The sequence below is a fragment of the Mus caroli genome, chromosome 7, assembly GCF_900094665.2.
Source record: "Mus caroli chromosome 7, CAROLI_EIJ_v1.1, whole genome shotgun sequence".
NCBI lineage: Eukaryota > Metazoa > Chordata > Mammalia > Rodentia > Muridae > Mus > Mus caroli.
Genome location: NC_034576.1, coordinates 111,369,826 through 111,394,899, shown reverse-complemented (window position 1 = coordinate 111,394,899; position 25,074 = coordinate 111,369,826). Strand labels below are relative to the sequence as shown.

The 25,074-nt window shown below is 50.9% G+C and overlaps 1 protein-coding gene across 4 annotated transcripts in view; it reads left to right on the top strand.

The window, feature by feature from the left end:
• The first annotated feature begins 1,330 nt into the window (after positions 1–1,330).
• Lmo1 (LIM domain only 1) overlaps positions 1,331–25,074 on the top strand; it is a 36,624-nt gene continuing 12,880 nt past the window's right edge. Inside the window, exon 1 of one of the 4 annotated variants that reach the window (XM_021167789.2) lies at positions 1,331–1,600. In XM_021167789.2, the coding sequence (XP_021023448.1) occupies positions 1,579–1,600 (22 nt within the window). In that variant the 5' untranslated portion in view covers positions 1,331–1,578. Of the gene's footprint in view, positions 1,601–5,923; positions 6,529–6,966; positions 7,048–25,074 lie in introns of those variants that run through there. The other 3 variants (XM_021167788.2, XM_021167790.2, XM_029479770.1) reach the window with 3 other exon arrangements.

Here is a 25,074-nt window from a genome sequence, read left to right as displayed (position 1 = left end):
GAGTGAATATTAGTTTCCTGATTTATAAAAGCCAAATGGATTAAGCTCATTCATTGCCCGAGGAAACAAAAAGGAAATCTTCAATACCTCTGTGCACATTGAGAACTCGAACAATACCAGTCTTTGGAAAGCAGAAACCTAATTTGGGGGAATCAATTACCCTCTGTGTCCCTGCCTCTGTGGGCTCTCTCCCTGGCTCCCTCAATAGAGATTTCCTGGGAGGTAAAATGTAGAGTTGGTCCACCATAAGCACACCCTCTCTCCAGCTTTGAGACTGGAGGAGAACTAGGATGGGGTGGGTAGAGCTGCCCCGGTGTCAAGCCTATGTGAGAGTGGGGGCTTTTATGGTACATTGAAGCGTGAGGGTAGCATTGAATGGGAAGAGGCAGTGAGGGAGAAAGGAGTAAGGGGCGAGGTGGGGTGGGAACTTGAGGGTGCATTTGGCAAAGCCCAGTCAGTGCAGGAGCAGGTGACTGGGGAGGGGGTAAGATATTGTGGAGTAGGCTGGCTCCAGCTTCACCCACACCATCCTCGATGCCCCCTGCACCCCCCCCCAATCTGCTCCTGCCTGGCTTCTCTTTTGTAGTCTGTGCTTTCCAGGTTTGTAGCTGCAATCGCTGGGCTATAATGAAAAAGGAGGGGGTAGTGTGGCAGAGAGTCACATTCTCAAAGTCATACTCTGAGAAGTACTCTGCATTCCTGTGCTGGGTCTCTAACCTTAGTCCACAGTCCCAGACCACACCCAGCTCAACTCACACACGGAGTTGGAGTCCCACACTTACACTAGAATGTTCTTCCGTTGAAATTGCACACTCCCACACACGATGGCACAAATGCCACCCTCCCCACTGGTCATAAGGTGTCTCAGAGGCCCACCACCCCACACATCCCTCACTCAGGCATGCGGTCACACAGGCACACACACATGCACAGACTCCCTCACATGCACACACTCTGGCTGTGCTTTTGTGTTTTGTCAGAATTAATGAGAAAAGTTCCCGTGCCCTGCGGGTAATTAGTGTCCTTGGAGTTAAATAAGCTAATGGCGGACACCTCTGGCCCAAGCAATTATGTTTGTGTATTGAATAATTGATTCAAAGGGGGGGAAGGGCCGCTAATCAGATCTGAGCATAATGAATTGATTTAATTAACAGGGGAGTCTGAGGGGCCCTGGGAAATGCAAGCTGCACTCTGGTGAGAGCGAGCGCAGCAGACTGCAAGCGGGAACCCAAGCGCGCGGCTGCGGCGGCTGCTCCGGCCCGGGCTCCGGCCCTAGCTCGGGTTCAGGCTCCCGCTTGGCTCGGGCCGGGTCCCAGTTGCTCAGCCCACGCGGCCGCAGCCCCGCCCGGCGCCCGCCCCTGAGCGCGCCGCGCCCTCGCTCGCTCGCTCCTTCCGAGCGCCCTGCCCGCCCGCGGCGCTGCGCTCCGGGCGCCGCTCCGTCCGCCCTCCTCGGCGGCCACGGGGCGCGGGGCCCACGCGCGACCGCGGGAAGCAGCGCAGGCGCCCCGTAGGCGACAGTCCGAGCCGCGAGTCCCTTTGCATCCTCCGCCCGCACCCGGCTGGAGCCGCCTGGGGACTATGGTTTTGGACCAAGAGGACGGTAGGTGCTCAGGGACACTTGGGAACAGCGCGGGCTCTGCCAAGGCCACCTCCATCCCGGTGACAGAGGCCCAGGCACCGGTCTCGACCGCTGCTTGGAGCCTGTTGGCGGCTTCCCGGAAGCTCGGAAGCTGGACGTGTGCCCTGTGTGTGTGAGTGTGTGTTGAAGGTGCCAGGAGGCTCTGCGCCGCCCCGTGTTCCTCGCCGGGATGAGGAAGTCTCCCCCCCGCCCCGCGCGCATCCTGGAGCCTGTTAGCTGGGCACACTGCAGCCGGGAACTTTCTCTCTTGCTCTTGCCCCATTGCAGGCATCCGGAGCATACAGAGAACCAGTGGGGTGCGGGCTTCCCGGTTGTGGTTGTACCCACCGCCAGCCACTCTCTGGGCCTCCTTGAGTATTTTCATGTTTTCCCATACCACGGTGTGAAAGGGAGCCCGAGGGGGTGCTCAGAGAACTTGGCGGATGAAGGTGTATTCTAAATAGTTTGGTCCTTGGGTCCTCCCAGCCTTGCACCTGGGGTCTGAGACTTCAGGGCCTACTTGGTGGGTGGTGTTGTCTTGGCCCTCTGCAGGGCTAGGAGGCTGCATGCCGTCAGTTCACCCAGACTACATTAGTGAGTATCCTGCTGGTTAGGATAGATGGGTGGACTAGACAAGAAGTTTGGGGCCTTTGGGGTCTTCTACTGTTACCAGATCTACCAGACTACCAGGTCCGTTTGTATTAAGAATCTCATTTTCTCTCATTTTTGGCCAGGTGGGTTGGGGTTGGGGGAACTCAGGATAGTTGAAAGTCTTGCTCTGCAGCCCAGGCTGGGATCATATTGCTTTTCTTAAGGAGCCCCGCTCCCTAAGACTGCTGTAAACTTTGGGTCTCACAAAATCTAAGTCTACCCTTGGGTCTAACTATTCCCTTCCCCGCCCCCTCCCCCAACTGCACTGTCGTTGTCTGGAGAAGTCATCTCTGTACCATCCTCAGGGCTGAGGACATTCGTGCCTAGAGTATGACATAGTAGGACAGGAGACTCCACAATTTAGAGTTTGGAGCTGCTAATCACTAGGAAGAGGGTCTGTCTGTCTGGTCTCTTCTTTGGTCCCATTAATTACTTGTCTTGCCCTACCATCTTCCCCTATGGTGATCAATTGTCCTGGCTTGTCCAGGACAGTCTGTTTTAGCATAGAAAGTCTGGTAGCAGAGGAAATCCCCGAGTCTTAGGGCCCTCCTAAACCCCTAGCTGTTTAGGGGCTCGTGTACAGGGGTGGGGTGGCTCTCATGGAGGGGCAGGGCAGATTTATGCAGATTTGGCTTAGGCCTTTCTAAGGCCTAACAGTTTATGACTGCAGTTTCTGAGAAGGCCTCTCTAGACTCCCAAAGAGGGAGTTTGCCGACGGTGCACTTCTCCACTGTAAGCTGGCTGCAAATTCCTGTGCATTGGCTGCTTTTGTGTGTTGTAGTGGAAAGACAGGGCATCAGAACCTGGCCAGCAGGCATCCTGATGGCACGGCAAATGCTGCTTTACTCTGTCCTGTGACTGTCACGTGCACAGGGAAAGGACCCTTGTCACCCCTGAATACCTCTCTAGTAACCACTTGGTCAGTGTGTAACCCCATCTTGGAGATAACATCACTGTGCTTCGAGAAACGCCCTCGGGGCTCTGGCATGTTGGCCAGCCTCTGAAGATCTCTGGATTAATCTAGTCTGCCTGGGTCCTTAGGCATCCAGTGAAACTGTCCCCCACCCCCAATGCAGGAACCCTTTTCTTTGGATGTTTCTGCCAGGTACAAGGATGAACTGCTGGGACCTGTTCAGAAATATGTAAGGCAGCTAGCACCCACCCCCATTCTCTTCCTAGAAACTTTGGGGACTGATCAACTGGTATCCCCTGGATGTCCCCAGAGGCATTTGGAGGGCATTTTGGAGCAGTTTTGGTGTGTTGAAGTGAGATGGCTTGTTCACCACCTGTGGAATGTGTGGAGTGAAAACTGTCTCTTCCAGCCCCAGGGCATCTTAGGATTCCACCCAGGATCTGGGCATGCCTGAGAGGAGGAGGACAGGAGGGTGCAGCCCACCTATGAGTTTAAGAGAGACCACCCTACATGTGAAGCTCACATTTGGCTCCTTCCTAACCCCCCGGAGACTTGCTGGGCAGCACTGCCACTTAGTTCTGGGGTTCTCCCTTCAGAACAAGTTAGGGGACCATGCTCATAGCTAGGGTGTAGAGGAAGCCCACCTGTGGGGACAAGCAACCTTCACAGACAGCACCACTTCCCTGCTGATATGCCCTGCCTGCTTCTGCAGCTCACTACCTTGTGCCTCAGGCTTGGGCACAAGGAGTCCTGGCTCCTCAAAGGGATGCTGGCCAAGTGGCTGCCTGTTGGGTATCTTGGATGCTGGCATGAGTGGAGGTTCAGACGCAAGAGTGGGAATGTGATCCAAGCTGACTGAGTCGTCGTGGGTCAGGGTCAGGACCCCAAAGCAGACTGTAGGCCCCTGGGGATCAGGAGCAAGACTACAGACCTTATGTCTTCAGATAACCCAGAGATAATTCTTCAACACACTGCCCTTCCCAGGCCCTGTACTTGCTACATTGATTGGCCCCCTCACCTAGGGGGTGGGGGTAGGGGGGAGGCTGCACCAGTTGGGCTGAGGGGGTCAGCAACAATGAAGCTTCCCCTCACACCTTGAGGGCACAGCTCTGGCTGCAGTGGTAGGGGATCAAGCTTGCAGTCCTGAGGGACAGTGAGTCTGAGCAAAATGATATATTTAACATCAAATATACTCAAGGACTATTAGGATTAAGTATTCAAGATGAAGGGGAAAGCGAAACCCTCTGAGCTGGGAATGAGGCATCTCATTAGAAACAGCTGCTCTTCAGGCTCCTCAAAGCCTGACTTCCCTGCCTAGGAGTGAGGAAGGGCTACACTCCCCACCTCACCCTCCTTTAAAGTAGGGGTGGGGGATGGCGCGGCTCCTAGGATCTAAAGGGCAATGCTTGCCTTTTGGTCTCCTGTGTATGAGATAGTGCCCCACCCCACATTGTCTCTGGAGCACCACAGTTACCTTTCACATGCTTTTCTGTGGCACCTTGAGAGCCAGAACAAATGTGACTAGTTCATAAACAGGGAAACTGAACTAGTAGCATGCCTTTAATCCCAGCACTTGGGAAGCAGACTCAGGCAGATCTTTGTGAGTTCAAGGCCAGCCTGATCTATGGAGTGAGTTCTAGGACAGCCAGGGCTGCACAGAGAAACCTTGTTTAAAAAAAAAAAAACAAAACAAAGTGGGGAAACTGAGGCAAAAAAGAAGTGATTTTTCAGAGCTTCTATCTATTTTTTTTTTTTTAAAGACAGGGTTTCTCTGTGTAGCCCTGGCTATCTTAGAACTCACTCTGTAGACCAGGCTGGCCTTGAACTCAGAAGTCTGCCTGCCTCTGCCTGCCAAGTGCTGGGATTAAAGGCGTGGGCCACCACTGCCTGGCTTTTGTTAATTGGCAACAAATGGATAGATTTCCATCTGATAGCTCGGTAGGAGACCCAGCTTCCTACACCTCGCCAATGCCAAGTCCTCAGCAACTGCCAGGACCAAGCTCCTAACATCTCTATCTTGAGCCTTCTTGAGCTGAAAGTCATTATTTCCACTCCCATTTTGGACCTCTAGAATATCTGGGATGGGGGCAGGGCACCCTTGGGGGTTTAAAAGTAGGCAGCCTGGACAGGGTTTTTTCAGGGAAGTAGAGTCTAGGAGGAGAGGCACTGGACCTGTTTTCCTTCCTGCTGTGTGAGCAAGAATTGTCAGCTCCACAACAGGATTTTTTCTGTTATATCCAGTGCCTTAGAATAGTGTGTGGTACATAGTAAATGCTCAATAAATATTTGCAGACGAAAAAACACTTTCAAACAGCTATGCTTGCTCAGAGAGAAGCTGAAACAGGATTCTCCCTCTGCACACAGAATCAGGATGTTGATGGATGGTGGGAATGGGGGGCAGCATGACACCGCTGTGATCAGGAACAGTCACTGTAGGACTCACAGGAGGAGTTTTGTGCCCTGCAGAGGAATTCACTTTGCCAGACAACTATAGAATCGACTAGAAACCCTAGGCAGAGCTGGTAAAGAGAAAACATGATTAGAGAAATAGCTTTCCTATGAGGAAACAGAAACCAAGGTTGAAGGGCGTGGGGCAGGCAGCGTCCACCAGAGTGACATGGGAGACCAGGAAGAAACCTTGGTACCCATCGGAGTCATTCGCCGAACATGAGCGGAGAGGCCTCCAGGTGGCGCTGCAGAGCCGGGCAACCGCGCGTCTCCACTCCCCATTAACCCGGCAGGGAGGGGGGCCTCGGGAAATGTGTGCATTTATTCAGTAGCAGGAGTGCAAACCTCATACATTGAGGGAGAAAGGCAGCGGGAGACGGCCGCCGAGATTCCCCCATCTCTTTGAATATAATTTCAGATTGAGATTCAGATTAAATCCGAGGGGAAAACACTTTATGAGGCTGAAAGCTGTGTCGTTGCCAGAGCCAGGGTTATGAGCTATCAAATGCAATTACATTAAGACAGATTATACTGGGCAAATTGAGCCATTTAGAAGGTGAGAATCAAAGAAACGGCTCTGATCCTCTCTTCCCCCTTCTCTCTCCCTCTCCCTCTCCCTCTTTCTCTCTAAATTGCAGTTCGTAGTTCCTTGCAATTCTGAGGCACAAAAGTAGGTGAGACTGCTTTTGTATCTGCGAAGTGCTTCACTCCTGAATGTAATTCTAGCTGAGTGCAATCTAGGTTAAGAGCCGGACAAGCGGGTAATTAGAGCCCGCTTGCTGCCGGAGGACCGGCCGCCCAGCCTAAGCGCGCCCGGAGTCGGCGCCCTTTTCCCGGCCGAGCCGAGCAGCGGCTGGACACGGAGCGCCCGAGATGATGGTGCTGGACAAGGAGGACGGTAGGTGGCAGGCAGGGGTCCCGACGCCCCCAACCCCTTCACCGCGGCGCGCGGGATGCCACGCACCGGGACCCAGGGACCCAGACGCGGGGCCACGCCAGGTTGTGGAGCCAGCCGGCGGCCCGGGGAGGGAGGACGGACCCGGGTGGGGTGGGCGAGCTCCTGGCCTCGCGCCCCCCTTGGTCTCTAGGTCTCCGGACAGGCGGGGCGAGGAGATTCGCCGCGGGGCGGTGTGGAGGTTCAGAGTGCCCTCTGGTCTCCGCGCCCTGGCGCTTGGCGCTGAGCGTTTGGTCTCTGCGGCTGCTCCTCGCTCACCGCAGCCATCACCCCCGCGCCCGCCGCGTAACCCGAGAGGCACTGAGTGCCCAGCAAATCAGCAGCTTCAGGGAGAAAGGAACTGGATAGAGAGCTTGGGGGCGAGCGAGAGCGCGGGAGGACCGCGCAAAAGCCGGGATGCAAGCCCAAGAGGAGAAGGCCAACTGGGTCCTCCGGGGAAAAGCTGCCCACCAGCATGACTTGGTGAGAGGGACGTCTCCTGTGATGGCCTCTATCTCATGTCTCCTTGAATGTGAAGGCGGGAGTTTGAGCCAGGGCAATTGTCCCGCCATGGGCCAGTAGCACTTCAGAGGGAGTGGTTTGAGGGTGGCCTGGAAGTATGGTCAAGAGCCTGGGTGCATTCAAGACAGCTTCGGAGCTGAGAGGTCACATGGCTGTAGACCACTAGCAGTTGGTTTCATAGACCCTGAAGTCATTTTTACTGGGAGTGCCTTGCACTAAGTGGCCTAAAAGGTCGGGGAATCCCAACTGTCTTGAAGGTAAAATACAGCCTGTGTCCTGTGACCTAAGACAGGCAGCAGGTCCAGGGAGTGACTGCCCCAGAATGCCTCCGGTCCTCTGTGTGTTCTGTAGGTGCTGTAGGGAAAGGTGGGCAAGATTGTTGGCAAGCCCGCTGTTAATGCCATTTGGGTGGGGACTGGAAAGGCTAGGAGTGATGAATGGGGCATCCCCAGGAATCCTCCATTGGGTTTGTGCCTTCTGTCCACTGAGGTGTGGTTGCCGTGACGACCGCTGGAAACTGAAACTTAAGGGACTTGTTCAAGGTCACACCAGTGTTCAGTTGGTTGCTGTCTCATGCAACTGTTCCGGACTAACTATATCTTCTGAGGTATCAGAAGGAAAAGGCCTTAAAAAGCTTCAACCTGGGTGGATGTATGCAGGGAAGGCATAGAGCCGGTCAGTCCCCAAAGATAGGCTCTTGGCATGAGTGAGTGAAGGAAGAGATAAAAGGGGATCTAGATGATTCTGGGCTGGCTGAAGGATAACAGCATCTTCAGCACATTCTCCTCTATTCACAGACCCTGGAGCTCCAGGAGGCCATCAGAGTACTGGGCTGGTTCTGTTTTAGGTAGAAGATGAGGTCTGGGGTCAAGCCAGACAGGGAGAGAAGAGCCATTGATTTGACTGTTTTCATCAGTAATTCCTTATCCTGTGTTACTTCAGATCACTCTTGCCCAGCTCCAGAGCTCTCTCTTGGTTATCTACAGGGACTGTCACTACAAGAAGCATGTGGAAAGCAGGGTGCATCTTTAACCAAAGTTATCCCACATGCACAGCTCCCCAGGTCTAAGCCAAGAACCCAGAAGACCTGAGTTTTGTACGAGGGAGCCATCAGTCTAGGAAGATTAACTATTTGTTGGCAAGATGGCATTTCCACCTCTTCCCAGGGTCTGCCCTAGAATGGTGTGGGCTCTGGGGATAATGCTAAAGGGACTGCATGTCTGGAGGCCTTTATACTTGCTGGGTAACTGGATATCTTGGGCATATGATTCCTGTGGTCTTCACCAGAACTACAGAGGGGAGCTCAAGACATCACTTCATCTCCTACCTGTACAGCCAAATAATATGGCGCCTTTCACCAATGGTACTACTGGTCTCTGGGGTCCATGACAACATAAGGAAAGCAGGTGGCTGGGTTCCTGAAGGTGGCATCTGCATTGGGGAATGAAGAAAAGCTGTGTTTACACTAACCCGCCTCTCCACACCTACTGCTTAACTTCATACACACTTCTGCCCTACCAGAATGCAGCCTTCTGAACTGCATGGCAGATGTGGTGCCCTAGGCCCTAAGGTGTGTTCCTCTGCTGCACAGAGCACCCATTGTCTGGCAGCAGCAGGACCTCAGGCCTCCCATTAGTCTCCCCCAACACCTTTTTTGTACCCAACAGCATCTTGTGAGAGAGGCTGGGCTCCTCTGGTTGAAGTCGGCTCTGCCAGCTGCAGAGGACCAAAGCCCTCGCTCTGCTGGGCTGCGGGGCTTTCATGTTGCACTTCTGAAAGATAATAAAATATCAATCGTTTTGCCCTAGCAACGGGTTTAAGAGACTTTCTGAAGTATTGAATGGTTAGAAAAAAATTCTTTTTTTTTTTTTTTTTTTTTTTTGCTTTTAAGCACAGTGCATTATTAATAAAGTGATCCATTAGGTCGAGCAGTGAAGGGTCACCACAGAGACAGAAAGATCTGTTTTGCAAATGGTTAAACTTCAGGTTTTAAGATTAATTGCTTTCATTTGGACGCTTGCTCTTGGCCTAGCTATCTCCACTTTACTGGAACTCAGGGTTCGGGCTTTCTAAATGTTGTGGGTCTCCCTGTCAGCAAAAGGGGTGGCGAGCTCTTCCGACTCTCTTGGAAAGATAGCCCATCCCCTGGCACCTGCAGCTTGGGCTGGCACCAGACTATGGACTTGGAGTGTGGGCAGAGGAGACTGAAGTCCCAGGGGAGCAAAGAAACTCCTACCCTGAACCCTGCAAATCAAATTTGACCTTCACTGATGGAAAAGTGATGCCCACCCCACTCCACCCCCTCAGTGGGGACCAGACTGAAGAGTAAGACCTTGAGCTGTGAAGGCCTGGGCAAGAGAGGATGCTGTGGGCACCCAACTGGGAATGCCAGCATGTTCCCAAATGCATGCTGGAGCAGGGCTGGTCTGGGTCTAAAGGCCTCTGTAAAAGCCCAGCAGGATGGCTTGAGTGACCACAGGAAGCAGCAGGCACATTGTGGAACTAAACAGCAGACATGATTCCCAGAACATTTTTTAATAAGTAAAAAATGCTTAAGGAGAAGGGAAGCTGGGTTGGGGAGGACCAGACAGTGGAGTCTTCAATTGTTAATGACTGCTAGGAACACAGCCTCACAGCTGACTCAGTTTGTCTGTGAGGTTGCTGCCAGCAGGACCTCCTGGTCTGTCCCATCATGCCTTAGACCACAGAGAGTAGTGTGGCCTGTGGAGATGGAGACTGGGAGCAGGCCACAGTATTGTTCCACGGCCGAGACCCTAGCCCAGTGGGTACTACAGCCAGCTAAGGGCTAGTAAAGGCCTGGCATGGATGGCAGAGTGGGGATTCCACCTGGCACTCACCTAGTGCCTGGCAGGAGGGTTTGTCTTCATCCACACCTGCTGTAACCAGCTTCAGCAGCAGCCACTCTGTGCTGGGAGGGAGGCGTCACACATCCTGAGCAGCAGGACAGTTACTGCCCCTTCCTGCACAAACTCAGCCAGCCCTGGAGTCTGTAAAGATGAGGCTCCCCCACCCCTCCTGGAACGCAGAGCAGAGAGGCAGGTGTTCTGCTCAGCTCCCCTGCTCTTCCATTCATTCGCCCACACAGAGGACTAAGGGGGATGGGGGACAGGGAAACAACATAAATTGGTCTGTCGTCCAGAATCCATGTCTCACTAATGTACCCAGATTAACTCAACTGTAAATTGTCTCCTTGGATGGCGGTGTCTTGCTAAAAGTTTCCCATATGATTCATGATTTGGATTGCTTTTAACGGCTATTGGCTAAGCAAGCCGGTGACTGTACAAGGTGATGCAATTGGCATTAGCGAGGGGAGGCACGGGAGCGTGTAATGCAGTCAATACTGCATTAACTACTGATGCCCAATTACAGGGAGCCTTTCAGGAGCATTAAGACCAAGGGAAGCTGAGATCACTAGCCGCTGCTCGCCTAAAAGCTTCACCCTTTGCGTGCCGGGGCTCAGCACTGGCACGGCCACCCGCTTGGCCTCTGTGGCTGCGGGAGCTGCCCGTCTCCCTGGCTCTCTCGCTCTAACCTTGCTCCGCAAAGATACTTTTAGCACATGGAAATATGCTGGGGTCTGCCTCTCACCTCTTCTGAGAATTCATTTCCTCCCTTACACCCTCTCCCAAAGGAATCAGACCCAGTGGCAGGCCAGCGCCACCTTCTTTAATTTAAAGGGCCTCTCAGCAGTTATGAACAGGACTTGGGCATGGTTTCCTTTGGTCTCTCAGAAGGATGATTGCTGATGAACATTGGCGGCAGACCCTCTGTGGTCCTGGGAGAAAGGCTCCTGAGATTCAGCCTCGTCTGGGCTGCCAGCTGGAGGCAGGGTGGGAAATGGCTGTGGCTGCATGGGCTAGGCCATCTTTCAGAAGACAGAGCTGTGGTGGTGGAAATGGGGAGAGTGGTGCCCATGAGTGACCTGGGTCATGCGGAGTTCTGTGCAAATGCAAGTTCAAAGACTTGGTGTTCCCTGTACCTGAACGGTGCTCCCCGCACCTGAGCGGTGCCCCACACATGGCAAACCTATCTCTCCTTCTATGTAACAAAGAGGACAAACTTTTTGCTTGGATTAATACTCCAGGATCACAGGGCCTCCCAGTACATTCTGATCAAGGCATTAGACAGACCGAGGGATGGTTAGGACAGATGGTAGAGAAGGGGGCATTACTACAACCTCTACCATTCTGTTGAGCTCTGCCAGTGCAATGTCTGCTCTGTCCACCATGCTCCATCCGATGTTGAGGCTGCTTTGCCCCCATACCCTCTCAGCTCTGCAATGAGAACAATCCCGTCTGCCTACATTGTCACCAGAATTAAATGAGGTGCTGTCTGTGCATACACTGGCCCAACAGGAAACTCCATCATGATGGGAGGCATCTCTGTTCCATGCTCAGTTTCAGTGCTGTCTGAAACAAGACCGGGGCCCAGTCCAGTGGCATGTTCACTAACGAGAACCGGGCCATGCTCACTGTCCCTCCTGGCTTTTGGTCATCCCTGGGGGACAAACTGCCTTTACTTTTTACTGGTGTCTTGCTCCTCAAGGCAAGTGTCCCATGGGAAAAGCCTTCAAGAATACTCTTCCACATCCTTCCATTTATGTGGGGGCGGGGCCTAGATTAAGGGTCAGAGAAAGCAAGAGAGTTGTCCAGGATTATGTGGAGAGATAGCACCCAGAGCTTCAGCATTTTTCTGGTTTCCATGTCCAGCTGATGTCCCTACTGTTCTGGTCCCAGGTCATGATGAATTTGGGGGCAGACCATCAAATGTACTGGAACAACATGTCTGCCTGGGTATCCCAGTCATGGTCCCAGGCAAATTACTGACCTCCCAGTTCTCAGATGTAAGACCTCCTAGAAGGTGCCAATGGGCACACATCTGTCCTAGGCCTTTTGAGCTAAGAAGTCCCACACACATGGATGACATAGCCTATCCTGCCTATCTGAGTTGCATGGAGATCAGATACACTGAGGCACACAGGAATCATCCTAGTACCAGGCTTACTAGCGCTTTCTAGCCTCCTGGCAGGTCCCTACTCAAGATACAACCATACTGTGAAGGCACCTTGGAGCAGTTGCAGAAGCTGATTTTGTGCATTGCTCCCCAACTCTGAGCTCAGTAACATGGCATCAACAGCTTAGAATCGGCCACAGGGTGAATAGTTGTATACCGGGAAACAGGTCCTTTTCCTGGAGTGCCAATGGCTGAGCTTCTCAGCACATGTCTAGGTTGCGTTTCAGTGGGATTTTGGACCTACCCCTCTCTTCTGCTGCTACCATCTTCCATCCCATCTACCATCTGTCTCCTGGTGTTTATTACAGCCAGAGAGAGCTGACCTCTGCCACCCTGGCATTCATTCTGCCTAAGGCTGGCTGCCACCCCAACCATCACACCAAAAATGTAGCTAAAATGTGTCCACACTGGCTTGTGTTCCGAGTAACCCCAGTGTTTGCCTCCATCGCTTTGCTCCTGTTGCTCTCCTTGCCCCACACACCATTCCCTCTTATTTGGCCATGCTCAGAGACAGCATCCACCCAGCAACAAGCTTGTCTCTCATTGGTTGGCTTGTGTTTATGTTCTAAGGGAGGAACCCACAGGGACTGATACAGCCAGAGACAAATTAAAGCAGGTGGTGAGCAGGGTGAGCCAGGTTTCAGGGACAGATACCTAGTGTGAAGGCCTACTGGGCTGTATCACCAGCTCCATCTTCCCACCCCTTCTTCTAGGCATTGGCTGGCTTTTCCTGAGGGACCTGATAATTTCAGTACAGTCTAGCATGATTCAGAAGACCTGAGCTGTGGTCCTAGTTGAGAGCTGGTTGACTTCAGACAACTTACTGGGTATCAGTTTTCTTCTCTCTACAACATGAACTGTACCCAGTATCTATTGTCCACAGATGCAATACACCAGGAAGTCTCATGCCCGTGGGAACATTTCCTCTCTGCAATGTGATTTTTTTGGTCCTTAGGTATCATAAACATACAGCAGCTTTTGTCTACTAAACCCTAAACACTAGTCATTGCCCAATGCATATGTATCGGTGATTTCTACATCACCAACCAAAATTCAGCGGCTTGAAACAATAAGCATTTATTTAGCCTACAGATCATTGGGTTGGAGATTTAGACTGGGCTAGGCTGGGAAGTTTTTTTCTGACCTCAGCTGGGCTTACTCAAACCTGGAGGTTGGAGGATGGCTGCTCAGTTAGATGCTGGGGTAACAAGACTCAAGGCCCTTGTCATTTAGCCATGTCACCTGGCTAGTTATCATGACAGAGATGGATCTAGAGAGACTGGATACATACCAGGCTTCTTGGGGCCACTGTTTGGTATGGGGATATTGTCACTTATGACACATTCCACTGGCAAAAATAAATCACAGTCATCCCATGGTTCAAGCGGTTGGGAAACAGGTTCTACTCTTGAAGATAGGAGGTGGCAGCTTATATCATGAAGGACAATGGCTACAAAGAGGTATGGAGATCAGACAGTTTTGGATCCAACCTTCCATTCTTCCCCAGCATCCTCCCTGTCTGATGTCATCCAGTGCCCATCACGACCTTAGGAAGAAGCCACTCTTCTTACCCTCATTCCACAGATGAGAAGTCATGATACAAGAGCCTGGCGGATTGGTCCCAGACCCCACAGCTTCCTAGCATCAGAGCTGGGCTGTGAGACCAGGAGGTCTGACGGTGGAGCTCATTCTCTGGCTTCATTTCCCATCTGCCATCCTTGGAGCTGAGGAGAACTCCTGGGAGAGCCTGTTTGAGGAAGACCTGGGGTGGGAAGGAGCTCTCTAGGTGTGTGTGTGTGTGTGTACCTGTGTGTGTTTGTGTGTATGTGTGTCTGTGTGTGTGTTTGTGTGTTTGTGTGTATGTGTGCCTGTGTGTGTACCTGTGTGTATTTGTGTATGTGCCTATGTGTGTGTGTGTGTGTGTGTATGTATGTATGTGTATGTATGTATGTATGTATGTGTGCATGTATGTGTGTATGTGCATGTGTGCACACTTTGGAGCCCTGGGCCCGTTCCTCCAAAGACAAGATTTGGGGTAGAAGCATTATGAGTCCATTTCCACTGCTTCTCCCCACCTTCCTCTGTCCTGCGAAGTCACAGGACAGGCTGGAAGGGGGTGAGACTCCGGCCTTAACTAGCACACATATGCAGATGCAGGACACATCAAAGTCATCGGTTGGCCCCTGGCCTCACAATAGGGCAGTAAGTGGGCTGGTGAGAGGCCTGTGTACATTCATAAACCAGCTGATTGAAAAGCAATATTTCAGATAAATACAAGCCAGCGATCTATCAGTGGTTGTAATAAAACCCAGGCTTCAGGCTGTGATTTTATTTTGAAATAATAAGAATTGCTTGATTCTTTTTACTTGAGTTACCATGGTAATTCCGGCGTGGAGCGGTGTTATATTGATTTAGAAAGTGGACAGTAATATTTCTTTTGTGTTATTCTGTTTCTAGGCCTTGATTTCTAATTTCTGCTTGGAGATTACTTTTATAAATTTCTTAAGTCCTTCCACTTTCTCTCCCCCCCCCCACCCCCAGTATAATTTTCCTCTCATGCACCACGATGTTCTGAGCTTATTGGTTTGCTCTTATTTTAAATTAAACTTGCTGGTTTCAAATATTGAAATGACATCTTTGTCTGTGTCTGTACTTTGGTTTAGCAAAATATTACAGTCTGACGCTCTCTGCTTAATAATTTAAGGGAGGCTTTCTGTCGGCCCTCACTGGGTGCTGATAACTTATGACTCAACCAACGCAGGCCTTAAACTCGTGACATTTTAATATTGTGTGGCGGGAGCAGCCGCCCCTCTGCTCTCAGTCTCCGTGGAGAAAAATCCACATGGCACTCCAGAAGGAGTTTTAATAATTCAACCTTGCTGGTTGGCTTTCTGTGACTCCATTGAAATGTGTGTGTGTGTTGGTGGGGAAACCTATGTTTTCCAGAGAATTCAGGACAGTGTTAGCCCGGACTCCCAGGACCCATAGCTAGCACCCTGATCCAACCCGAACTCCATCTTTTCTTGTATATATACGTGAACGGCCATCCTTAGTGTCAGATGAGAAGCGTTGCCTGCGAATGCCAGAGAATGCTTGAACTCTTTGATCCACTGTTTTATCTTGAAAAAACAAGTGGATCTCACACAGGTTTTGAGTCAGATAGATTAGGTTCAAGTCCGACCTCTCCACACTTGCTTCCCAGGCCTATCCTCCTGAAGAAAGCTTGTAGCTGTCAGCCTGCGGGGTAAGATGTGTCTGTAGACTGCCTCAGTGACCTGAATGGTGGTAGATGAGTTACCACTGTGTAGCAGCTAGCTTGGAACTTAGCACCTTGACACAGACTACAACTGTCATCTCAGTTCTGTGGAACAGGGGGCTGGGGCAGTTTGACTGGATCCTCAGAGCCTCTCAGAGATGGTAATGATGGCATCTGCCAGCCAGAGGTGCAGACTCTTCTCAGATCCACCTGGGGAAATGATCCCCTTTCTGCTCTCTGATTTGCCTATAAAGATTCAGTTCATGGGCGGTTTGGGCTAGGGGCCTCTCTGGCTGCCTACTACGGGTGACTGACTACAGGTGCACTTCTGTGGGCCTCAGCACCGCACAGCAGCCTCTGCAATGTGGCAGCTTGCTTTCTGAAGGCCACCAGTGAAGACTAAGGAAGAAAGTCCCAGTCAGCTTCTGCCACTGTGCCTTAGGGCTCAGGTGTCCAATGGCTACCTGCACTTTCCCCAATCGTAGGAAGCTAACCTTCTATCTGTAAGTCACAATGTCTAAAAACCAACCAACCAACCACAGCCAGGGGCTCATATAGCCCAGGCTAGCCTTGAATTCCTGATCATCCTCCTTCCACTGCTCCATTTCCTCCCAGAGTAGGAAATGCATATCCCAGGAAGTGGGTAAATGGCAGGGCTGGAATGAGGTCCCTGCCTGTCAGGAGCATGTGGAAAATGACTGGCTCTAGTGTTATGAACTGAACACACACACACACACACACACACACACACACACACACACACACACACCCCTACCACATACATAGACATTATTTCTGGAAATGGAGGTTTCCAGACTTCAGGGTTATTTTTTTTCTTTTTAATTTTGTTTTTTATTAAGTGGTAAATATGCTTACAGAGCAGCTATCTGGTGGGACTTAGTTGCTCAGAGCCTGCCTTCTCTCTCAGCACCTTGGAAGAGGTAAGGGTGGTCCCTTCTGAGCCAGCCTACCTGTAGCTGTTAGCTGAGAACTCCTATCTCTAATGGCTTTGCTAGGTGAGAGGAAGACAGACCTGTAAGGCAGCCTAGGCAGAGATGGCTTTATAGTTCCCTGTGAGGGAACAGAACTCCTATAGACTGGAGCACTCCCACAGGTGCCTAAGGAGCACGGTGCTGAGAGCCAGAACTCCAGCATCCCCATCCTGGCCCATTGCCTTGTAGAATGTTTTTGGGCAGGTCCTATCCCCATTTACATTGGCAGGGTAACTGGACAGTTGGGCTGTTTGCTTTTTGATGGGAGTCTGCCTCTTTGAGGCAGCTGCACATCCGCCTCCCCTACCCAGAAGCCATTTCCCATCTGTGAGGCCTCTTCTTGGCAGGGGCCAGGACCCTGGGGAGTATTGGGCAGGGGGCAGGGCTCCCTGGGGCACCTGGTTGCAACCTGGCATCGACTCAAGTATAGAGTGTGGTGTTTTCACCTGCCTGTTTGCCCCAAGGATGCCTTCATCTTGCTCTTTGATCTCAGGCGGGGTTTATCAAATTCATGGCAAGTCTGTCTTACCCACAAGAATAATATCTCATTAGTATTATTGAAAATGCAAAGTTAAAAAAAAGAATCCAGGAAAAAAATTAAAATCAGTTGAAATAATTAACACAGAGTTAAGCTGGCAACAGTCAGGCCTGCACCTGGTAAAATATGTTATTGACTAAAAATTGACAGAAGAATCAAATCTTCCTGACAAAATTTAGATCTGCAGAAGTTGGCTCCGGAAATATTTTCTGGGAGAAATAATTGTCACAAAAGAAGTCTCAGCAGTGACAAACATTCTAATTTATAAGATTTGATATGAGCTTAAAAAAAATCATGGACCAAGCAGTCACTAAAAAAAATTAAAATAATTGATCTTGGTAAAAATATACAAATAAATTGGGGGTGTGGCTGGCTTCATAGTGTTGAACAGAAAAATTGATCAAGAAATCCAATTGGCTCAGTGAAGCTTATTAAGAATTACTTTCTTAATTAAACCCACCACCACTGGTATAGTTATTATGAAAATGCAGGGGTCAAGAGCAAGATCCCAATAGAAGGGGTTTGGTGAGTCCATTTGGTCAAGTGAGCCAACAGGTGAAGGGGGTCCAGAGTGGAAGGTCAATGCAAGTCATAGATTCATTTGTCCCAGGATGAGGTGGTGGCTAAAGAGGTGGCTCAGAACTAGAGCTCAAAGCATCATGGGTATGACCGCAACGTTAATCATTGATGGAACCACACTATTGTGAGCTATGGCTATGCCTTGGTAAGGGTTGAAGATTCATGTGGAGGTCAGTGGGGGAACATGGAGGGCTGTGGGCAGAGTCAGGATGCTTTATCAGATCACTTGGGCCACTCTGTGAGAACAGACTGGAAGGAATGAGGCTAGAAGCAGACCGTGGAGCTTGCAGTGGGAGGAAGGGACCCTCTTCCAGCTCTGTAACGATCACGCTCCACTCCTCTGCCCATGTGTCCTTTGTTCCTTCCTTTGGTTTCCTTCCTAGCTTGCATCCTGGGCCTATGGAGGAGGCAGTGGAAAGGGGCCTGGTTTGATTCTGAAGAAGGTGTGCTAATGTCTAGCCTCAAGGAGAGAGAACCTTCAAGGTCATGGGTCCAGACACTGCAGATTTGGAATCTGTAAAATTCTTTAAAAGAAATAACAGTTCCAGGCAGGTCTGACGAGTTGCTGCGGAGGTGGTTTGCTGGCTTAGGGGGTGGCAAGCACAACCTTTGTCCCATGCCTGCTCTGCCAGCCTCTGTCTGTGAGATCTCAGGGAATTGTTCTTTTGCCCACTGCATGGTGACCCTGGGCATACCACTTAACCTCTCTGATCCTTGGCTTCCTTAAAAATAAATTAAGGCCTAGAGCAATGCTTCGTGTTCCCTACACAAATGTCAAGACTAAGGAACTGTTGGTGGTTTTGGAAGCCCAGGAGTACCTACCCTAACTCCGGCCACCTTTCCTCTGACATCTTGGTCCTCAGCTCCTCAGGACCTAAGAAGAATTCTGGAGAATTATCGTGTAGTTTTCCTAAGGTACAGTTTTCTGAGACAGCTTCTCCCCATGAGACCCTAGGAGCCAGGCTTATACATAGAAAATGGACACCTTTTCATCAACATTCTGTTGATATGAAGGCCCAGACATCCCTCTCATAAACCAAAGCTGTAATGTCCCCTTCATGAGGCCATTTCCACAGATGAGAGACATGGAAGCTAGCCTGCCTTTGTGGAGATAGCCCTTAGCCAAGACTCAGGGGGCCTTTTTCTGCCACCGTGTATGCTTGGTACCTCCTGCTAACCAGATGCTTTGTCATTTTGACCCTTTCAGATCAGCCCCTTCGAGGGCATCCGTGCCTCCTTCCCTCTTGCCCATGTGCCTGGGATTTGAACTTTCACCCAAATTTGAACCTGGCCCAAAGTGAGGCCCCAGGAAAGGGCACAATCTCTCCCCAACCCCCACTGTGATTAGGTCATTGTGCATGCCATTATGTAGTTCTGATGACCCATAAGGCACTGGCCACACTTCATGTGCATAGTCACACTGCTCTATATAGAACAGATTCAAGGTTCTGAAAAACAGACCCTTCCCCAGAGCCATGCCCTCTTTGCAGATAGGGCCTAGTGCTTGAAGGACATAGATGCTTCAGCAGAGAGCCCATCCCTGCTTCTGGAAGTGAGGTTACCTGCCGTCTGGTCCTTGCTGGGTTCTGGGATTCACCTGTGCTTATGATGGGATGTATACATACTATGGCATATGTGTGGCGGTCAGAGGACTACCTGAGGTTTTGGTCTTTGCCTTTTATCTTATTTGAGACAGGGTCTCTTGTGTGCACACCAGGCTGGATGGGCTGCACACTTCTGGAGATTCTCCTGTCTCTGCCTCTTGTGTTCTTGTAGTAGGACAGGGATTATAGACTCATGCAACACAGTTTCCAGCTCTTATGTGGGTTCTAGTGATAAGTATTTTAACCACTAATCCATCTCCTTAGCCTAAGACATTTGTTGTTAAATGAACAGGGTTCAGGGCTGTTTATGGGGAAAAATTCCCTAGTCGTCCAAGCTTCTGGAAGAGAGATTACCCACCGTCTGGTCCTTGCTGGGTTCTGGAATTCACTGTAACCTGGCTCGCCTCAGTTTTCTGGTCATAGGGCTAGCACTCTTTCAGCTCACCTCAAGGGCTTTGAAAAGTAATTACCACTTGTGGAGCATGCGAAGAATTACGGGTGTTATTGCTTTAATTGTTTGCATTCTTTCTATACTGTAAGTTGGGTATGGCTGCTCCGGTTTTGCTTAGGCAAAAGTTGAAGTTCTTGGAGAGACTAAAGAACCAGTCTGCCTTGTTAGCCAGTGGTAGAGCCTCAACTTGAACCCAGGCATGTCAGAATCCTTAGACTCTGACTGATCCCCTGTGCTGCATTCCCCCACCCCAGAAACTGAAGTGCCCATAGCAGGTCATCACCCTAAGAGGGGCACACAGGAAGGGCCTTTAGGTAAAGTTCTCTGGGCAAGTGGTTAAAGTAGGTAGAGGACAGCTGGGACCATCATGGAGACATGGCTGTCTTCTAGACTGCTCAGATCAAGCATGGAGGAAGAGATTCTACTCAGGTAACTGCGAAGGTGAGCAGAAGGTTGGAGGCACCTAGGAGTTTCTAGTGTTTGCCAGTCCAGAGCTGCCAGAAACCCGGAGGGGTTTGCAGGAGCCCGTGGAGATCTCACCCAGGAGGAAAGATGTGAGCAGGCCCCTCTGGTGCCCCTGATCCTCACCCCCACTCCTGCCTACTGATGCCTTGGGGGTGGAGTGGGAGGGGGGGGACCTTGCCTGACTGCCTCAGTTAGCCTGAGCTGTAATAAAACACTTTAAATTTATTGTGACATTTGGATTTAATTAAAAAGTACATACTTAGAGAAGTAGAACATAATGGGTAGAGAGGCAGGGCGGCTTTTCCCCTCCTTTCTTCCCCAAACTAATTAGCGTTGTATTTTAAATTGTTTATGTGCCGCTAATCATTGTAATAAATCATTTATACTGAAAAAGACACACTCGGCTGTGCCCGCCGCGCGGGTTCCGCTCGCCGGGCTCTATCGCGAACAAATTGATCTAGAAGTGAATTTATTAACCACTGGGGAAGAAATCATTAGTGCTTTCTCTAAACATTCCCCAGGTACGCTTTATCGCCACAGTTTATGCTGTAACTAAAAGGAGCATTACCCAGGCTTTCGCTGCAATTTCCCTGAAAAGCCAGCAACCCACTCCCAAGCTAGGGGGTCCTTGCCTCCTTGCCCCTAAGTGGTCTGGGAACCCCAGCTGCTGTTCACTGTTCCTTTTAAAAATAAGGAGCTCCCCATGAAGTGGATCCAAGACACTGATGCTCCCGTGGCTGTTTGTCCGCTGCTGAATGCTTCATGGTTATTGAGGTTTATCTCTTAGGACCACGATGGCATAAAGAGGGCCTGAGGTTTAGGAGAAGTGGGGGAGGCTGGGCTTGCAGAAACACTGGGATCAAAAGCTTGTTAGAGGGTTGCTTCCCTACACCATCTGAGAAGACATCAGTTATGGGTTGACTATAGGTGAAAAGTCACTGGCGTTGGCCCCAGGTTGGAGCACATGACCAAGATGGGATACCTGGAGCCCACTCTGGTGAGTGTCCTCTTACAAGCTCTGAAGCCCTTTCCAGGGTTTGGCTGGAATAATCTTATCTGCCCAGGTTCCTGGTGAGACCTTTCGCCCTGTGTATTGTGGTGACTTCACAGTCCCCCAGACATGGCCTGACAGATGACAGACAGCTTGTCCAACAGGCAGCTCCCAGCTACAGAGAGCATGTGGTACAGCTGGTAGCTGCATTAGCAGGAGTCTATTCTACTGACTGCCACATAGTGGCCTCCTGCTTCCTGGAGCCTGTGATCCAGCACCTCCACCCCTACCCCCACCCCGCTTCCCTGGGGCTGTGCTACACACACACACACACACACACACACACACACACACACACCTGCTCCCCTGGGGGTATGTTCCAGGTCTTCTCTCTCCATTTTGTTAGAAGGGAAGTTTATTCTGAACAAAGATCTTCCCCTGGGAGCCCATGGCTGGTCTAGAATCCATAGCTACCCCACCTCCGAGTCCACCATCTAAGCTGCTTGGGTCCCTCCCACTCCACAGAGAAGGGCTATCGCAGCCTTTGGGATGTCAACAGGAAGCCCCAGCCCTATGCTGTTGCAGCTTGTACCTAGAAGTTCCCAGTCTCTTTTTGTTTGTTTTTGTCTTCCTCCAGTGTCCAACTCATTGTAGCTAGCAGGTGCTGGGCTCTGCTGCTTCAAGAAGGAAGCAGAGCCCAGCAGCTGGGAAGGCTGAGCCAGACTGTAGGGTCCCCTCTTTGTGCCTCCTGGAGAACACATTTAAAACTTTGAATTCAAAATTGATTTTGAAGGGCCCTAATCTCTGATCCCCGACGCTCACGGCGTGTCTGCAGCTCCTGCCAGACTCTCGTTTTCTGGTTCAGCGAGTTGGTGCTCATGTCCCTGATGCTGTGAAATTGAGACTTGTCTGAGAGTGTGGGTCCTCCTCCCCCTCCTCTGTGGAGAGTGTAGGCCTCTTGGGAGCCCCATTTCATTAGATGGGTGACGCTGGCTTTATAGGTGCCCACGTTGTAGCTGAGTCACTGTCTGGGGAACACAGCTTCCAGACACATCCCTCTCACCTCTCACAGATGTGTGGCTCCAGGTAACACATCTCTAAGGAACATGGGGACTGGCTTCTGCAGCCTGGGATAGGATTGGGAGATTCCGGACAGAAAAAGGCTTGGGTCTGGAGTTCTCTATAGGAAATTTCAGGGGTCTTTTCTTCCCATCAGCTCCTAAAGGCTCAGCCTAGGTTACAAGGGGAAAGTGGTCATATTTAGATACCCAGAGGACCTTCAAAGAATAGCAAGGTAGATAGGGTCTGTATGAGGAGCCAAGAGGTTCAGGACAAGCTGAAGAGGAAAGGACTGCGCTGTTGGCCTCCCATAGACCCATGAACCCTGCAGCTCTGCCTGTCACACCCTGAGCAGGTCAGAGTGTTTATGTGTAAAGGAATCATGGGGTAGAGCCCTGGGATTCACCTCTCAAACACTCTTATCAAAAGAGCTCAGTCCATGAAGTACTCTCTGTACAAGCATGAGGTCGAGGACCCACATTTGACTCCTGGCACCCATTACAAACACAAACGTGCATGCGTGCATACGTACAAGGGAAAAAAGTCGTTCGTGGCAGACAGGACTGAGTGCTACCATAGCTGTCTCTTTCTTCTTCTTAGGACCACCGAGCCACAGTTGTCTTGGGCTATGTGGCAGAGGGGCAGCAGTATGCCATCAGGGCTCTCCCTGCTCTGGGCACCTGCCTACGTAAATCTGCCCACTCCAGCCAGAGATGCTTGCCAGTAATATCTGGATAGCTGCCATTAAGTCTCTTCATTCATTTATTGAAGTTATGCTTAGGGCGGCTGTCAGGTTCAGTATGAGGAGAACAGCGGTAGAGAAGACAGGCCTCAAGAATTACACCTTCGAAAGGAAAACAAAAGCAATGGTCAGTTGCTATTGAAAACTCAAAAGGAAATGACAGGGAGGGAGGGAGGGAGGGAGGGAGGGAGAGAGAGAGAGAGAGAGAGAGAGAGAGAGAGAGAGAGAGAGAGAGAGAAGGAAAGGGTGTGGTGGGTGAAAAAGTCCTCTCTGTTGATATTTAAGTTCCAGGATGGGAAGGCAACAGGCACTGAAGAGCCTGTATGTGCAAAGACCCCGAGGTAGGAGGTGGATCTGGAGTGTGGTGGAGCTCACTGTGGGATGGGGAGGTGGGGGCCATACTGCATGAAGCTCTTACAGGCTGTATGCAAAGCAGGTGTGCCACGCTCACTGTACTGAAAGCTGTGAGAAGCTTTGTTCTAACCTGGGTAGTGACCAGCAGCCTGGTTTATTTGGAAAAGCTTCTCTTGCTGCTGAGTGAAGAATGAGTTGTAGAGCAGTAGGCTTGTGGGACCTGTGCCCAAAGTAGGGTGAAAGGTGGATCTGGTGGTCTGGGGGTGTACTTCAGCTGGTAGATTGTTTGATGAGCATGCATAAAGTCCTGAGTTCGATGCCCCAGCACTACTAAACTGGGTAATGGTGATACATGCCTGTAATCCCATCACTCTGGAGGTAGACACAGAAGGATAAGACGTTCAACATCATCCTTATATAGTGAGTTCCAGGCCACCCTGGGCTACAGGAGACCCTGCCCCCCCCCAAAAAAAAAATTTAAAAAGTAGCTCTGGAAATGGAAAGAGCTAGAAGAGCTAGCTAGGATGGGGAGCAGGAGGTGTGTGTGTGTGTGTGTGTGTGTGTGTGTGTGTGTGTGTGTGTGTTGTTTGATGCTGAGTTCCTCTAGGAACATGTGGTTAGGGTTGGGGTGATGGTGTGGGTACTATTAAAGGGAGGTGGGGAAGGGCACAAAGACCAGCTGGTAATCAGGGCTCTAGCTGCTGTTTGTTTGTTTGCCTGCTTGTTTTTCCAAGACAGGGTTTCTCTATGTAGCACTGGCTGTGCAGTAACTTACCTTGTAGACCAGGCTGGCCCTGAACTCAGAGATCCACCTGTCTCTGCCCTGAAAATGCTGGGATTAAAGGCGTGTGCCACCACCACCACCGCCTTGCCTAGATCTATAGCTTTTAAACTATGCTTGAGATTGCAGGGAAACAAACAGAAAAGATACCCATTCCTGTCATAGAGAGGGAGAGGCCGCACTAGGTACTTGCACCATACCAGTCAATGAACCTCAGTGAGCATGCACAGCTTCCTATGCGCCCAGGTCCTGATGAAGGACCAAAGAAGACCAAGGGAGTCTGTGGGTCAGCCCACGAAGCTGCCCTCCGTCGTGGTGTTTCCTCCTCCCAGCCTGTCTAAACGTTCTCAGCTGGCTCCTGGAATGTATGTGTCTCCTCCCAATTCCGAGCTTAATCCCAGGATCCCCATAGTGAAGATAGGAGATACAGCCCCTGAGGGTAGAACCTCATGAGTGGGGTTGGTATTCTTATGCATGGGAGCCCAGAGAGTTCCCACCTCCCTCCTGGTGTGTGAAGTTACAGTGGGAAGACAGCTGTCCATGAGCCAGGAAACAGGCTCTTATTAGACAACGGACAGGCCAGTGCCTTGGTTCTGACCTTCCCAGGCCCTAGTGTGGGAAAGTTAATCTGCTGCTTACAAGCCACTGATCTGATGTTCTGTCAAAAGTGCCCAGGTAGATGAAGACTGCACCACTCTTATCCCACACTCCAGGCTGTGCAGGGCCTAGCTTTCTTCCCCAGCCAGGGCCTCGGCGCTTTCTGCCTCTAGATACACCAAGGTCACAGTGGTTTGGGGGGGGGGGGTTCCAATGCAAGATGCTAAGGACAGTTGGCCTCCTCCAAAGCCCATTGCATAAGTGCCTCCTACTCTTACTCTACTGGAATTTGCTCCCCGGGGGCCTCCACTCTGCAGAGCCTGGGTCAGCACTCGGCTTCCAAGTAGCCCACCCTGTCCTTAGTTGTCCCTGCAACATGCTCCAAGCTTTCCTCCTCAGCAGGGTCCGCATGGAGCTTAAGGAAAGTTCACACACACACACACACACACACACACACACACACACACACACACGTTGTATAGGAAAAAGACAGGGTGATGCCATCGTGGTTCTGGGACAGGCTGGGTATGGAGGCTTCCAGACAG